At 37.0% G+C, this 16,857-nt stretch overlaps 1 protein-coding gene across 1 annotated transcript in view; it reads left to right on the top strand.

Annotated features, from left to right (window-relative positions):
• Window positions 1–4,662, top strand: part of GUCY1B1 (guanylate cyclase 1 soluble subunit beta 1) — a 41,117-nt gene extending 36,455 nt beyond the window's left edge. The window contains exons 12-14 of the mRNA XM_021544766.3: window positions 354–508; window positions 817–943; window positions 4,237–4,662. Of these exons, the coding sequence (XP_021400441.1) occupies window positions 354–508; window positions 817–943; window positions 4,237–4,260 (306 nt within the window). The 3' untranslated portion in view covers window positions 4,261–4,662. The remainder of the gene's footprint in view (window positions 1–353; window positions 509–816; window positions 944–4,236) is intronic.
• Window positions 4,663–16,857: the final 12,195 nt, after the last annotated feature.

Raw genomic sequence — 16,857 nt, 5'->3', positions numbered from 1 at the left:
CATCCTTTTCTGCACCCTCTGAGCACTCATTAAACACAGACCTGCAGAGTATGCCTCTCTGCCCACCTCTTTTTTTATTTTCACTGTACATAATAACAGCAGGGTGCATGCTGGAAAATTACGGTTTGATTGTTCATGTGGAGGGCAGAGGCACGACACTGTACTAAAGTTAAAAACAAAGAAGTCATAAAACCCAAAAAATGCAAGGCTTTGAAGAAGCAGGAGTAGCACTTTGGAAAAATAAACTCTAGTAGATATAAGTGGCATGTTGCCTGTGTTTAGTCAGAGGCATCAGATTAGTTACATTACTACATTACTTTTGAATAATCAAACTTAATTTTTTCTCTCTAAAGATAACCATAGGAATCCATACTGGTGAGGTAGTCACAGGTGTCATAGGTCAAAGGATGCCACGGTACTGTCTCTTTGGAAATACGGTCAACCTTACAAGCAGAACAGAAACTACTGGAGAAAAGGGAAAGATCAATGTCTCTGAATATACTTACAGGTGAGTGATGTATTATTTTTATTGGTATTGACATCTTAAAATAAATCACTTTGTCAGCATAACATAAAAGTCTTTTTGGAGTTAAAAGTGACAGTCCTCTTGCAACCATTATTTAGGTATGTGAGTTCTCATGAAACTGTACAGCAAACTGCATTATGATATTGGTCTGCACATATAATAATGATGTACAGATAGAGTTGACTCTTTTAATTGTCTGTTCGCATACATGTAGCATGTTTAATATTTTACATAGTGTGTGGAATGCATGCAAAGTCCATTCTTTTACATGTTTTCTCTTTCAATTTCAGGTGTCTTATGACACCAGAAAATTCAGATCCTCAGTTCCACCTGGAGTACAGAGGTCCAGTTTCTATGAAGGGCAAAAAAGAGCCAATGCAGGTTTGGTTTTTGTCCAGAAAGAGTACAGAGACAGAGGTATGAGTAACAAGAGGGTAATTTTGATTTTTTTCCAAACATAAACATGAAAAATTTAATCTAAACCACAGAGATCCATTTACATTTGCAAAACTAAATGTTCCGTAGAAAAAAAATGAAGAGTTTTGTGCAGCACTCTTTCATTAACACATTTATTATCTTGACAGTACTTGAAAATCCTTGATTATTTGTCTTTGCAGTTTGTACAGTTCTTGAAAGAGTACTTTTGATTTCAGAAAGTCCTTGAGGGAATGCCAAGTGTTTAAATATTTATATCTCCCTCGTACAGATTTCTACACTGTACTAGATTTTGCAATATAATGTCAGTTTCTGTTTAGCTGACATGTCTGGTTATCAGCACTTCAAAATTTGCCATTTGCTTTCTTGCACTGAGTGAAAAAATGTGCTTTCATCTATTTAGGCAACAGTCAGGCAACTATTTGCAAGCAGGTTCACACCTGATGTGTATGGTGGTCTCTTAACCCCAGACGGCACCTGCTTGTTCAGAGACTGTTGCATGGCAGAGCTTTAGAAATAGACATGGTGAAAACTACTTGTAAATGACTTACCAGCCTAAGTTGTCCTCTCAAAATCAGGTGAGGTAAAGCTCTTCAAGCACTGAGAGAACTTTAAGCTTATGGCTCAGTTTCAGAATTCTGGGCATGTGTTATCCAGAATTTCAGTAAAAGCCAATGAGATCTAGACTCAAAGTGTGCTACAAACTTAGACAACGAGGTTACAGTATGCCAGCTGCTTTGCCATAGCTGAGCGGGTGCATACCTTCCATCCAACATGTCAACAGGAAGAAAAAAAAGTTAAAAGTAATTTACATAGCTTGAATTCTGCCCTGAAGCAATACAAAAATTATGAGTTTTCTACTATGTATTTAATCTTAAAAACACCCTTGACTAAAATAATGAAAGTCATCAGTCACCTTGGCTGAAATAATTCTTATAAGTCAGAGGAAATTAATTATGTGTCTGAATGCTCATGTATTTCTGAAAATGTAATTTAGGCTGTTAAACTGTTTAGGCTTTTTAGGAGATCTAATCCAGATTTATTGCCACTGGTACTCAAGTATATGAATATTGACTTGTTAATGGTAACTCCCAGTATTAACCCCTTGCACTTTAGCTCTGCATTTTAATTCTGTATTTTTATATATATTACTTAGAATTATATTCTGGGTGCCACTTTTGAGAATACTTTTCTATTCTTATTCTACAGTAAGATAACTAAGTATAACTTCACATTGCTACCATTATTTCAAATCTATTGTATTTAAAATACATCTTAATTAAACGCCTTTCACTTTTTTTCTGCCTTATAAATGTCCTATCATTTGTATTAAGGCACATTATAATTTTAAATGTAAATTTCAGAGAGGTACTGAGTCATGTGGATATTTTCCTTGTTTTAGCCTAACACATGTTTAATATGAATATAAGGTTCAGATAGTTAAATACTTTCAGAGATATTGTACAGCAGCTGGTTTTGTTAATCCTCACAGCAGTCCTGAGAGACACTTTCTGATACTATTATCCAATAATTGAGTTTTGTAGAGGGAGACATGGGGGCAGGAATAAACCTGACTGAGATGTATTGTGAACCTGATTTTCAGGAGCACTTACAACTCACATTTTAAGCACATTGAAAAAGCATTTCTAATTTTGTTCGTTTTTGTTAATTCTGAAATTCAGTTATAGATGTAATTCTTAGAGACAGAAGGACTTTTTCCAAGAGAGGTGTCTCTTGTAAATTGTACTAAGTTTGGGAGCATAGGAGAATAGAAAAATACACTGATGTGATGATGTGAACTGATAGTCATTTTTTCAGAAATAACTTTGAAAAGTGAAAGAATATATTCCTCTAACCTTTTGATTCTTTTCCACTGCTTGCACAATGCCATCTATCCATACACAAAAGATGCACAAAATTTTATTCCTTTAAGATTTTTCTGAACTATTTCTCCTGTGAACGTACTCTTCATGTTTTTTATGGCACTTTATAGGCTGTGCATAAGTGTTTTAATCCACAAGCAGAAATCAGAACCAACTTTGTATGTTTGATCACTTTAAACTTTAACCACTTTGCTTTATGCACACATGTGGTCTTGGTTTTCTTTCCAGAATGTTTTTCAGAATGCTAATGTATTATTTTGTGCAATGCCACTTACTGTTATGCACAGGGGATCTGTACGTAACAATAAACAAGGGCGTGTTTAAATATATTCAGAAAATTTATGGTAAACTTCCTGAAAGGTCACTCGAGAATATTGCAAGAAGTGGCATATAGAAGTAAGCATGAAAATATTTCTTAAATCATCCTGAAGATACTTCTGCTAATTATGTTTTTACTGTGAAGTTTTCTACCTCCAGTATCTTCAGTCTAGGATTGATGCACATTAGTGATTTATTTTGCTTTTCATTATATCTGTTGGAGAGTTATTAGCTCAGCATTTGCAAATCTATCAGCATATTTTACTCTGAAGACCAGTGATAAGGACATGGTGAGGAAAAAGGACAAAATGTTTACAGATGCCATAAGAGATGTGAAACCAAGGCTAAAAATATGCTGTTTCTTTACTAGGCCAGTAGAAAATGATAGGGCTGAAGCAGCTCAGCATGCCTCAAACTTGATTCCAGGGTTGACATCTCTAATATCAGTCCCCATGAGCAGCAGTTACTTCTGAGAAAGACCTAATTTACAAGAATAAGTGTTGGTTTGGAGTGCTGCTCCTTCACTTTTTTTCTCTGATATCTATTCCATAATACCAGTACAGCAATAAGTAGAATTGGATCAGAAATGCATGTAGAAAAAAAGCAACTGTTACCAATTATTCACTTTGTATCTGCTTGTTTGCATAAGATTAGTTATGACCATCGTCATTATTTTAACAGAGGTTCAGCTGAAGTTTGTCTTTTGAGAAACAGATTTGTTGTAAAAAATAAATCTTGCCAAGAGCCTCAGATGTATGACTGCAATTTTTCTCCTTCTGCAGTTTTTAATATCTTTCTCTTCTGCTCTGTTCCCACATTACTGGTGGGAACAAATTGAAATATCTCAGGCAGAGCTGGTAGTTCACCAGGGCTGTAGGAATTGTTTCATTCCTACATACAAGACACATAAAAGAAATATATGCACTACCTATGCTTTTTGTTTTTTTAAATTTTTATTATTTGCTGATACTGGTTGCAAGTTGTAAAATGTATTTTATCACTACATTAACCCACCATGTTGTTTGCTTCAAAGAAAATTCCTTACTTCTCAAATTCTGCTTGCATGCTCTCAAGGAAACAAAGCAAGATGCTTTCTGAGCTGAGGGAAGAGGACGCTGAATAGGGTGCAATACTGCCTCCAAATATGGTGCCAGGCAGTAAGAGTATGTTATGGATGTTCTTCCACATTGTATCTCCCATCGCCATGTGCAATACCATTGTCTTTTGCCCTACTCCTGAAGTCATACTTACCATTTTTCTCTGGGCTTGCTTACTAATTTTTTGTCCTTATTGTTTGGTACTGTTATATCTCTGCTATGAGCATGTATTTCAAGCTTTCCTTTTTTTGATATGCATTTTTGCATGTCAGTCATGTGACCATTCCTACCACCAGATAATATTGAATGAAATTGCGTAGTGTGCACGCCACAACTAACCACTTCAACCTGATGCTTCACATCTTCATCTTCATCTCTGAAGTACTGTGGTTATGTGAATTGATGACATTTCTTGAAAGATAGGTATTTCAGTTGATAGGCAGAACAATGAACCCAAGGAACTATATTAAAAAAAAAACCTAAAGCAGCATTACGAAAATTATTGCATAAATGGTATCAGATTTAGTTCTGCTATTACCATGCTTCTCATTCATTTTGTGAATAACACTTGATGATCTGTAAATTCCTGGTTGGAAAAAGGTTTCTCATTTGATATCATTCTGCATTTTCCCTTTGTGGACACTGTAAACATCTTCTGTATTGGAAGGGGACAGCTGTTTTTCTGATACTGCCATTTGAAGCATGTGCCAGTGTACTTCTCCTGAAATACTGTTCACTTGCAATGTATTTTTCATTGATTTATATAAACTAAATTAAATTGTCATATTAATAATAGATTGCAGGACAATTTTAGACCACTTGTAGTGCATTGATTCTCATCCTATGTAGCCCCTGGAGTTGGAAGGCATGCTGATGGTTGACGTGGTTGCCTTTTGGTCTCTAATTTCAGAAATGATCTTAATTTATTCCTTGAGAGGGCCTGGTAATATTCCTGGCATGACACAATTAAGGGATGTAAAGCTTGGAAAGGGACATAGTGTGTTTCATCACCTGATGCAGTTAGTAAAAGTGGACAAGCTTTCAGATGCATAGACCTTCCATAACTTTAATATATAGTGCATTTTTATGTGAATAGTATCTGTTCTTTTCTGACTGATCATTTCTGAATATTTGCATTATAAAATAGAATAGTGCAATTACTTTGTGTATAAAAAATTGTCTATATCTAGTATATCTTATTAGCACAGAATATATATGTATAAATGTTTCATGTTAATGTGCAAAAGAAATTGCAATAAATTATTTTTTCCACGGACTTCTAGAAATATTTTGATTTTTGTTGGGTAGAAAACTTCATTTCATTGTTTGATACAAAAAAAAAATTATCCATTAAATAATTTGCAGTTAATATTTAAATAAATTGTTGAGGCATTGTTCCAGTGTTTGCAAATGTCCAAGTGTCTCACATATCCAGGTTAATGGATCACATCCTCAAATTAAAGTAGTGTTCAAAATGTTGAGCTTAATGCTTCAAAAATAGTAGATGAGGTGACAAAACTGCATAACACCTTCCTTTGAAACCCTTGAGCAATATTTAACAATCAAGCATTATTAGCTGTATGTTTTAAGCAGGATGTACATCAGCAACCCAAGCTTTAGCAATGGGAAATGAGGAGAGGAAACCTCATACTTTCTTCCCCATCATCTCACTGCCAGACAGCAACACATCCCAAGACATCATAGAGGTTGCTCTCTCTCAGATAGGTACATAGCAGCAATTTGGGTTGATCAAGCTGTTCAAGCCTACAAGAACTTTATGGTGACTTCAAAAGACATGGAATTGTGACAGCTGTGATTGTGTATTGATATAATTCATATGCAAATGCTTCTGAAGAAACTGCAACTTCAAGCTGATGGAAGATATGCCAGAAAAATAATGCTCTGGGTTTCTATTTTATCTTCTTAATAATTTCAAAATATTAGAGTTCCCATTAAGCTGCTTTGTAACATAACCAGTTTCTTAAAGCATAGAATAATAGCTCATATTGTGTTCATGTAAGAGCTTTTTATCTCAGTACAGTTTAAGCACTTAACCACTTCTGTTACTAAAACTGGTCTTCACTTAAATGCTGCATTCAACTACTAAATTTATAGTTTGGTTAAATATTACTCTCAGCTAACAGTTACACACTTATTCAGGTATTTAATTCTTCTATGTGTGTTCTACTTCCTCTTTTATTTAACTGTAGTGATTTGCCTTTTCAGTAGAAGCTTTAGCTGAAACATGAGGCAGAATAATCACCAAAGTCTGTTTCAAAGGTCTTTATACATGGATGTATTTTATCCTGGTAATTTTATTTAAAAAAGAAAAACTGGAACAAGAGAAAAAAAGGGCGATCAGCAACGATCACAAATTGTGGAATGCTTAGTTGTTTGGAATCTCCTGGATCTTATGCATTCCTTTGAAATCAGAAGGCAAGGGAAATTGATTTTCAGTGGTGTTTGTGCTTTGGCTGTGCAGGGCACTGTGACTGCTGCTGTCTTAAAATGGGCACTGCAGTTGGCTTCCAAACTGCTGGTTCAGTCCTTGGTAGCAACAACTTCTGGGGACATAACTTCATGTTTGATTTCTTTTTAAACAGAATGATAAACAATGGATGAGACGCTCATTTGGATATCTGCATACAGGAAGGGTTGTCAAGCACTGGAATAAGCTGCCCAGAGATGTGGTGGAATCACCATCCCTGGAACTGTTCAAAAGGCACTTAGATGCAGCACTTGGGAATGTGGTTTAGCAGTGAACACAGCAGTGCTAAGTTAACAGTTGGACTCGTTGGTCTTAGAGTTGTTTTCCAAACTGTGACTCTCTGTAAAGGTCAATCTCCAGCAGGGACACATGAAGACAAAACCAATAAGGTTATGTGAAATTCTTTGGTTTTTTTTATAGCTTGGTTCCACTGTATAAGGTGGTAGTGCAAATCATGTCTGATTGGTTCCAAGCTCACTTTTGAAAGGCACAAGAAGGAAATAGGAAGGGATGTGCTAGCATGTGATAGGAATAAAAACTGGGTGGTGCTGGAGGCCCCAGGACCTTTGCTTTAAACAAACCTCTAGTGAAATCTAAGGCTAATACATGAATGTGATGCAGGTAGTCATGCACTGCAATATACATTCTTGTACTCTGCAATGTCTATGGCTTTGTCAGCATCACCTGTATCCATGGACCAGAGCAAAACCTGAGACATCTGTATACTGAAATGTGTTTTTCATTCACCATGTAGACAAGTCAATGCTTTACTGTATTGTTACAAACTGTAAAATGGTTATTCCGTGCATTTCTAGAGCCACCAAATATTATTAAAAAAAAAAAAAAAAAATTGGGTCATTGGATTCTAGCATTATGAGAACTTGAGAATTTAGTATTTAAGTTCTCCAGGCAGTCAGCATACTGGTACAAATGGGATCTTTTGGGCAATTGTAAATTAATTCTGCCAGTCACTGTGTTGGCTTATGGTATCCAAGTAAAGGGAAGTTACTGGACTTAACAGTCCTGTTTTATTTTAACAAGATTTTATTTTTTATTATACCAAGATCCTTTCTTTCATGGGGGAGATAGTCTGAAACTCTTGTCATTTCATGCACTGACCTGACCATGACAAGGGGTGGGGGAGCAAGTAATAAGCCGGTAAACAGAACTATGCTAATATAACTGTAAAAACAACAAAAAAAAAAGAGGCTCCATTCCCTAATCTATAGATCTATAGCTGCACATACAAGGCACTGTGGTTTTTTCTATTGTTCTTTAGATGTCTGTCTGACTTTAGGTGACAGTTTGGAAAAACTGCAACAACACATGCTGTCTCTACCAATTCATTTTTTGTTATTAACAGGAAAACACTAATGTTCAATTTCAACATAATCAACGGGTCTTTTTGCCAATGTAACTATTTTGGAGATAATGACAACAGTGGAATGTGAAAACAATATTGTGATTATTTTTCTGGGATGAAGATGTGTGATCTCTGTTATGAAGGTTTTGTCCCAGACTATTCCCCATATCCAGCATTCAGATTGGCATTGTTTTCCAGAGATGATTATGCACCTAATACAGATTCAACACCACAGGACAGCTGTGCTTTCAAGGGCAGCAATTTTGTGTGCTGAGGATCTATCTGTTCATATGCTATGCAGCTCTTGCAGGAAACCTGTGTGCCTTTTTATATTGTAGGTTGTCTGGGTCATTCTAGCCTTTAAAAACTGATTTTACACTGTCCTGTCTAGTGCTCTAAAAACTGATTTGTGATTAAAATGACAGAACATAGCTGAGCCCCAACAAAAGGCTGAAAATGTTCACAGTTCCTAGCTGGTGTTAATCATGATCCTGAACTGGAGACCAATTAAGCTAATAGTCTTTGAGCCTTTGTTTAAGAATAAAACCAAACAAAACCTCCCACAAAAACTACAAGGCCATAGTTTTCATATGAGAAGTAAAACTGTTGAGTTCAGTATTGCTGCTGCCAGCCCGTGTCAGTTGAGCATAGTGCTCTAATGAAGTGTACGAAAAATGAACCACACTCATAAATCACACTGAAGTATGCAGTGTATTAAGTGAAGAAATGCACATCTATTTCTTACAAGTCCTAAACACTGTGTGTAAGGCTCCTGGAAAGAAAAGACAGCTTGTTATGCCTTATTATTTTCAGATATTTTGTGCAAGTCAATAAATCTTTCCTAGTAGTAGTAGTAGTAGTAGTAGTAGTAGTAATCTTTCCTACATAGTGTTCAGAAACAACGTAATTTCGGAAAAAAAAAAAAAAAAAAAAAAAAAAAGGAGCCCGTATAAGGAGGAGGCTGAAATGTAAGTACCCTTATTCCACAGAAGTTGTAGTGAAACATTCAGAACTTCAGCTACCTGTACAAGAAATCCAAGCCTCACTTTCTATCACATTATATATATGTTTCTGGGCAATTTTGTATTGATGTAGAGGATAAGAAACTTGCCCACAAAATAAGAATTCATGTCTTTTCACACAGCCTTTCCCACATCATCCTGCCCTTCAAGCTTTATAGATGCTTGTGTATATATACTCACACACAGTTAAGTGCTGAACGCTCTTGCATGGTGTAGCATGAGTGGTGTACAGACTGCAATTCTAGAGTAATCAGCTGTTGGAAGAACTTGCTTTCCTGAGATACTCAATTCTTCAAAGGAAGACCATGGAAATAACTACTGTTTTGCTTTTGACACTGGAAGAAAATAAAGATAAATTTTGCTTATACAGGTAAGTGTTTAGTTTTGAAACCAATTGCTTGCTTCCATTGCTCATTTGATAAGTCTGAAAGGAGAGGCTATCTGGGCAAAAGTGCCGTGTTAATGATGACATTTCTATCTCTATGAGAGACTCAATCTCAGTTTTCGCTTGAACCTTGTTTTCCAAGCCATGGTGCATAGCTGTCAAGGAACACTGTCCATCCTTTTAGTTCATGGGTTTTGTTTTTACTAAGTGCTAAATTTTCACCTTACCCTTGACTGCCCCTGGCATCTTGAAGAACATCAAAAGTGTTTTGCTTTCTTGTCTGCTGACTATGCTTTGGTTTTCAGAAGTCAGTCCAATATTTGTGGTTGTTTCATATATTACTGGTGCTATTGATGCTATCCAAAATCCATACGTCATATTTTAGTTCAGGAGTACACAAATCAGGTGTTTTGTCTCTGATGGATGTGTCAGTACTTTGTATTGTAACATCTCTCATGTGTAAAAGCATGTAACATAAGCTGCAATTTTAAATGAAGATACAATATTCCAACATGTTACATAAGACATGGTTACAATGGCACAGATCTTTGGTAACATTTTGGTAAAGTTTATTTAACAACAGTGTTGTTACTTCAGTTCAAGAAAAGGAGTTCAACTTTGCCCAAGCAGCACCCAGCATTCGTATAGCTACATTTACATGGGGCTCTTAGAAGGAAAGTGTCCTAGAAATAACTAAAGGTTGTTCCAATGTAGGTCATATTTGAAGAGATAGTTTGTTTTAACTATTTAAGAATTACAAGCCAAAGATATTACACTGACAAGTCTTTCTTAACATTCAAATTTGTCTATAATTTCTCATGGAAAGATTTTTGGGTCATTTCTGCTTGCATAGTGCCTGATTTTATTACCCCCATGAATGTGGAGGCCCGTGGCAAGTGTAACACTGCTACAGAAAAACATTATCTGGTCTGCTAATTAATTGTTTGAAATAGCTTATCAGCACTTCAGGAGTGGCTTCTATTGTAGAGTGCTCACTTTTCTGCTAGGAGTTTCTGCTGATCAACAGTATCACTCCTGATGCAGAGTAGTCCATTTTACACATCTCTTTCTGTAGCTTATATTCATTTTCTCTACAGCCCTCTGGTTAATACACAGGAAAAGTTCTACTGAGACAAGTGGTACTGAAAGTGTCTCTGAAATTAAGACAGGAATTAAAAATACTTGCAAAACAGGAAGAACTAATATATTATTTCCAGGCTGTTGCTCATACCTGGAGTATGCCAAAATTCCCTGCATCTGCTTCTATTCTGTTCTGCATTTCTGCAGCCTTCAAACTACTTCCATTGTTAATTATGAGGATGTGGACAAACTAGAGGGACTGAGATTAAAGAGTCTTTGCTTCTTTCCCTCATCTGTGTCTGTAACAATTTCCTTTCCCTTCTGTGCATCTCAGTAATGCAGATGTGGACTTCGGGTTGCATTTATCAGAGCTGCTTTCTTTGTTCAGTCTACTCGAAAACATCCACAGGTCATTAGAGTTACTAACTGCAGCCACTAGGTCAGGTTGGAACATCTCCTGCTCCTAAACAAGGAACATATGCTGGAAAGCCCCCTGCTTGTGGAAAAACAAAAAGCAAGTGGGAGAACTCCATCAGCTCACAGCTTGGTGCAAAAAAAAAATTAGCAGTAATCAGTGTAATAGGATTCTGAGTGGGTAATTAGGCTATGAAGGGAATAGTCCCACCCACCAGCACACAGATTAGTCGGGCAATAACCTTAAGCACTGCCATGGCTTTTTCAACTATGGCGCTTTCCTTCCCGCAGGGGGAGGTGGAGCAGATAATCAGGAGGGTGAAGCAAAAGAGATTTGTTGCTTCCTGAGCACAAGGCCTCCTTTGGGCTTCTCTCGTTGTCTGGCCACTTGCACCAGCAGCAGCATTTGGGATGCGCCTGCCTTGCTCGGTAACAGAGGCAGTGTGGCTCTGTGGGTGCAGGGGACCTGGGCAAGGTGCTGCAGGCCCAGGTCTTTGCTGAGAACTTTTTCTTCTATCTGCATCCAAAGCAACAACAGTACCAAGCAATGTTGCTGCTTTTCTACAGAAAAAGAGGAAAAGAATTTGGGTACTAACAGATTCTGTAAACATGGCCAAATCTTTTGGTTTATGGAGCTGGATCTGCTATCCTTCACCTCCTTAGGGCAAATACTCATCTGTTGATGCACGTGAACTGTGGATTAATTTTAATTATCAAGTCCTATATATGCTTTATTTAATTAACCTGCTCTTAGTAAATACAAAACCCAATGCATGGATTCAGAATATGTGATAAAAATCCATTCCACTTGTAGCTTTTTCAGCAGGAGAGTCATTCTGTTCAGCTGATTGCTGAATAATCTCAGAAATTAACCCTCAACCTCTTTCTGCTGATTATTTGAAGGTAGAAAGATTTTGAGTAGCATAGTATTTATAAATCAAGACAGGGAGACTGAAAAAAAAAAAATCAAACATTGTCCTTTTATAACCCTGGAGAATTTTGCTAGCTTCAACCACTATTCCATAAAGTTTGTTAATGACATTCATATTGATAAGTAGCTGTTGCATGTTTTCCTTACAGGACATCCTAGGTCTGTTCTTGATATCGTGTAAATTACTGATCAATTTGTGGAGATGTTTATGTTCTTTATTAAGGCAAAGATGTCAGCATTACGCAGTTGAATTCAGAACTATATTTGTTGACTTTACACTGAAAATGTGATTAGTGTTTTATGTAGGGGTTAATTAATAGAGCTGAAGAGCTGAATTCTATTGCTGTGTGGTAACTCAGTAGAAGATTATACCTTTAGAAGGTTTATTTCCTTTTTGGCATTATGAAAGACACACAGGTTGAGAAAATAAAAGTCTGTGTTTCCCTTAGCACAGCAACTCAGCCCTCCTGATTTTCCTCGGAGATATGAACTATTCCATCATGAGAAATACTCTCTTTTTCAATTGGAACCTACCCCTTCCTGTTCTCTAAAGAGATGGTTTTCACCCTTGGGTGCATCTTTGGAACTGACTATCATTACTAATTTGCTAATAATGTTCTTAATTTTCAGACAGAGTTTTCTGGCAAAAGTTTCTTATTGTACTAAAAACCTCCCATGGAGTCTGCAGAAATGCAGCAATGCCAGCCAGTGAGAAATCACCCATGTGTCAGCAATAAAGAACAAATAGATTGTTTCCAAATATAGATATAAACCTCATAATGCAGTATTTGCTAATGTCACCAACGGAGCTTATGTGGGTGAGTATTTGCTGGAGCAAACCCAAAGATGTCATCAAAACAACTGGGTGACAGGAAGTTGTTCTGTCCACATAACTCAAACCCATGGCTGTCACATGACAGAGTGCTTGCTGTTCTCTGCTTACTATTAAGGCCATTCATTTGTTTTGAGACATCTTTTCTGTGCAAGAACTAAGAATGAGAGAAAAGGTAGTTGCCATTGCCTGCCTAACCACACTTTCTTATCTGACCATGGAAAGTGGCTTCCCAAACACACAGGTGCTTTGAATTGAGGAGCAAACCAGGTGTCTTAAAGTTTTCTAAAGCTGAAGGACCTTTGGAACAGGGTCCATGAAGTACTTCATGCAGCATAGTCCTTGTCTGAACTGGAATACTGGGGGGAAAAAACAAAACAAAACAAAAAAACAACAACAACAAAAAAAAAAAAAAAAAAAAAAAACCAAAAAAAACCAAGGAGCAACTTATGCTTCAGGACAAATAAATTCTCTAAAATCTGGTGCTGTACTGCACTCTATGACTTCATTTCCCTCAGGTATTTTTTTTAGAATTATGTAGGTCTCTTATTAACAGTACTGCCTTTTTTTCATTTTTTTCCCCTCCCACTTGTTACTGTTTGCTTGACTTCCATGTTTAAACAGCAATTAGTTTTAAAACAGACTTTTTTGATATTTCTCCAGTCAAATAGGGCTTTTTTTTCTCACACCTGGTTTGTTTCATGTGGGACATTGTTTGTCATTTTTATTCATACATTGCTTAGATGTTTGGACTAAAACAACCCCAGAAAATTCCATTTCTTCAGATTGCAGGAGAAGATTAAGATGTGATGCAGCACTTCCAGACTAGAGCATGCACCATCTATAAGTGAACTGTATATTTACGTGGGCATGGTCTGAAGTTGTTGGCATGTTAAGGTTGGAAAATTTCTGCTGAATTCTGGATCAAAATGTTTAGCAAGTAATATGAGTCCTATGCAAGCGGTCTAGAAACATTCAGTGTAATTCAGGGTTAAAAATGTAGCAGGCCAGGTGAACAACAGGAAAGCATTCCTGGGCTAGTCCTATTAGCCAAGATTCACAGTGGGCCTTCTAAGTATGTTTTCTCTGCAGATAGTGTACACCTAGACCTGTTGGTTACCTCAGGAAAAGGGGTTATTTAAAAATTCTTAGCTAAAGTTATTGGGAGTATCAGTTATGGAAACTGCTTAAGAATTGAGTCATTGTTGTGGGAGGCATATGGGTTCAGTTGAAAAACACCAGAAGAAAATTTTCATTTTTAATGAACTGTTTTTGCATGTTCTGTGGTATGTGTGCAGCCCTGACAAACCCACGTTTTTTACAGCTTGTCCATGAGAACATTCCTTGTAACAGTTCCCATTTCTTATCTCCAGCTGATTCACAGTATGTGAGGGGTACATCAGGAATGGTCAAGTGTGTAATCATCAATCCTGCTTTGCACACCTGTTTTCCAAGTCTTATATAGGTAGAAGTAGATAAGGAAACCCAATGTTGTGCTGAGATTGATATCCACAAGGGACAAGCCTGTGTTTATTTAGTGTTCCTCTCTTTAACTCAAAATGACTGGCTAAAGGGAGAGTGGCTTTGAGTGTCACAAAATTATAATGTGAGCTAGCATCCTTTCCATTAAGGACCTTGAAGTGTACTGGAAGTGGTACTAAATTTTCTAGAGCTCAGGGTTATTTCTTTGAAAGTAACCCCCAAGAATTAGCAAGACAAAACTAGATGTGCACTTAACCAGGCTTCCTGTTGCAAAATTACATTCTTCTCTGGAGATAGAATTGTTTTAGAATTTCACTCGGGAGGGAATAGCTACATGTGTGAACCTCTTTTTCAGAGTTTTGTGGAAGTAGTCCTGATCCCAAAAGATGCTAAAAAATAATTAAACCAAACCAAAAACCACAAAACACCCACCACCTTGGGCATTTCTATCCTGAGACGAGATAGATGGGGATTCCCTGTTTAAACATCAATTCCCTGTTTAAACATCACATAAAGTGTGTAGTGGGAAGAGCCATTTGGAAGTTTTTGTGTTCAAAAGAAGCTTTCCTTCTTGTGGTGACTACTTTTAGTGAGGAGTGAACAGAGGTGAGCATATCCTGCTGGATAAAGGGACAGAGTGCAAGAGGGTTAACAGCACAGGATGGCCATATGCAACATGAACAAGATGTGATGCTAACCCTGGATCTGCAGCAGTATCCTCACTTTACAGAATTTATCATTTATAATCCTGTCATGTTTCAGCGTTGCACTAAGTAGTTAGTATGGTACAAAGTTGGAAATATTTCCTGTATCCTGAGTTTATTAAGCACACCAACTGCCAACACAAAAAAATGTGTTTAACTCTGGATACAGTTAGTGTGACAAGATGTACTAATGTTTATAGTCTAATAAGGGATATTCACTTCTGTGTACAGAAGTATGTAGTTCTGGAAACACTTCACACTTTGAGAGACAGTGTGAGTAAAACACTATGGTTTATGCTAGTCTGGGAGTTTTCAGAATTGCATGATGATGTTTGTATTTCCAAAGTACTGAGCAACTGTGAGGCAATGTTTATTTGTGAGAAACTTGGCTGTTTCATGCTGCCATGAGGTACTGCTCAGGTGAGGAAGAGTTCTTTTCTGAAGTTTTGCCAACACCAGATTCACACACAGTGCAAACACTTGGGCTAGGGTGTAGGCACAGCTAACTACCTTCAAACTTGAGTGATTATATAGAGAAATAATTTTCTCCCCCTGCATAGTTTCACCTTAAAGAGTTGGTGAGGATAATACTTTCTTAAGCAACATTAGATAGCTGGCTTGTATAAGCTCCTTAAAAAATGCTTTGGTAGCTTGTTTTTATGCAGAGTGGGGATGGCTGTATACGTTTGTTTGTTTTCCTCAGAAATCAATTTAAACATAGTGCTGCAAAGATGATGTATCTTAGTTCAGTCTAAATAATGGCAGGTTTGTCAGAAGCTCCTTTGAAATATTTCCCCAGCTGATACATCATTAACCAGGGGGAAACAATGTGGCATCAGTTACACTGAGAAATTCTCTAAATGCTGAGAAATCAACTGTGCAAGAGAAGCCTTGTGAGCAGCAGCCTAAGGTAAGTGGGGCATCTACTGGTGAAATGTTGCAGTGAATTCATCTATGCCATGAGAGTCTGCTCCAAATCCTTCTGTACAGACCATTCTGTACATTCTACATTTTACTTTGCCAAATAAGCAAGTGCCAGATCTGTCTCCTGAACTCTTTGGGGAAAAAATGCATTTTCTTCTTGGATAATTCCTTACTTTCTGGCACTCCTTTAGAGTTGTCTGCCATGTACATTGCAATAGAATATCTCCAACTTTCCCCCACCCCATTCTCTCATGGCAAGTTCTCTGATAGTTTAAGTCTGTCTTCCTTGTACAAGGAGCTCTGACACTCTGACCAGGGGTTGAAAATTAATACTATGTATAAATAAAATTCTATATATAAACAATATACTGTGAAAAATACTTATAAAAATCCTTAAGTGAATGCAACACTATAATATCCAGAGCTCCCAAACACAGGTCATTATCCACATAACTAAATTGCTTTCCTGTGCAACAGTGTGAGATTCTCTACAGCATTAAAGTTTAATTACTTCTACAGAATGCATTTAAAATGTATTTTAAATTTTTTTTACAAAATTCTATGTTGCATCTTTTTTTGCAAATTAGACAAGGACTTGGGAGGAGCCCAAGGGAGCCTTCCCAAACATGTAAACTAATTTCATTGTTAGGACTACCATTTTAGAATCAATTGGTATGGGAAAAGCTTGCCAGCATGTTTACTTGGTGCATGGATATGCTCTCGTGAAAAGGAAAACTGAATAAATAAGTGACAAAGTAATGCTGAATTAGGAGGTGATCTGTTCAAACTGTTAAAATAACTTGCTTCTGCTGTCCTTACAGATATGACATTGTCACCCAGTCAGTAAAGCCAGACATTTCCTTAACACTTTTTAAAATTCTATTGCCATAACAGAGGAGTAGTCATACATCAAAATACAAAAGCACCCTTACTTCTGCTCTGCTGCACAGCACTCTTGCTAAATTTAGCTGTG

Source organism: Lonchura striata, chromosome 4, assembly GCF_046129695.1.
Source record: "Lonchura striata isolate bLonStr1 chromosome 4, bLonStr1.mat, whole genome shotgun sequence".
Classification (NCBI taxonomy): Eukaryota; Metazoa; Chordata; class Aves; order Passeriformes; family Estrildidae; genus Lonchura; species Lonchura striata.
Note: the sequence above shows the minus strand (reverse complement) of the source record. Positions and strands in the feature narration are given on the sequence as shown.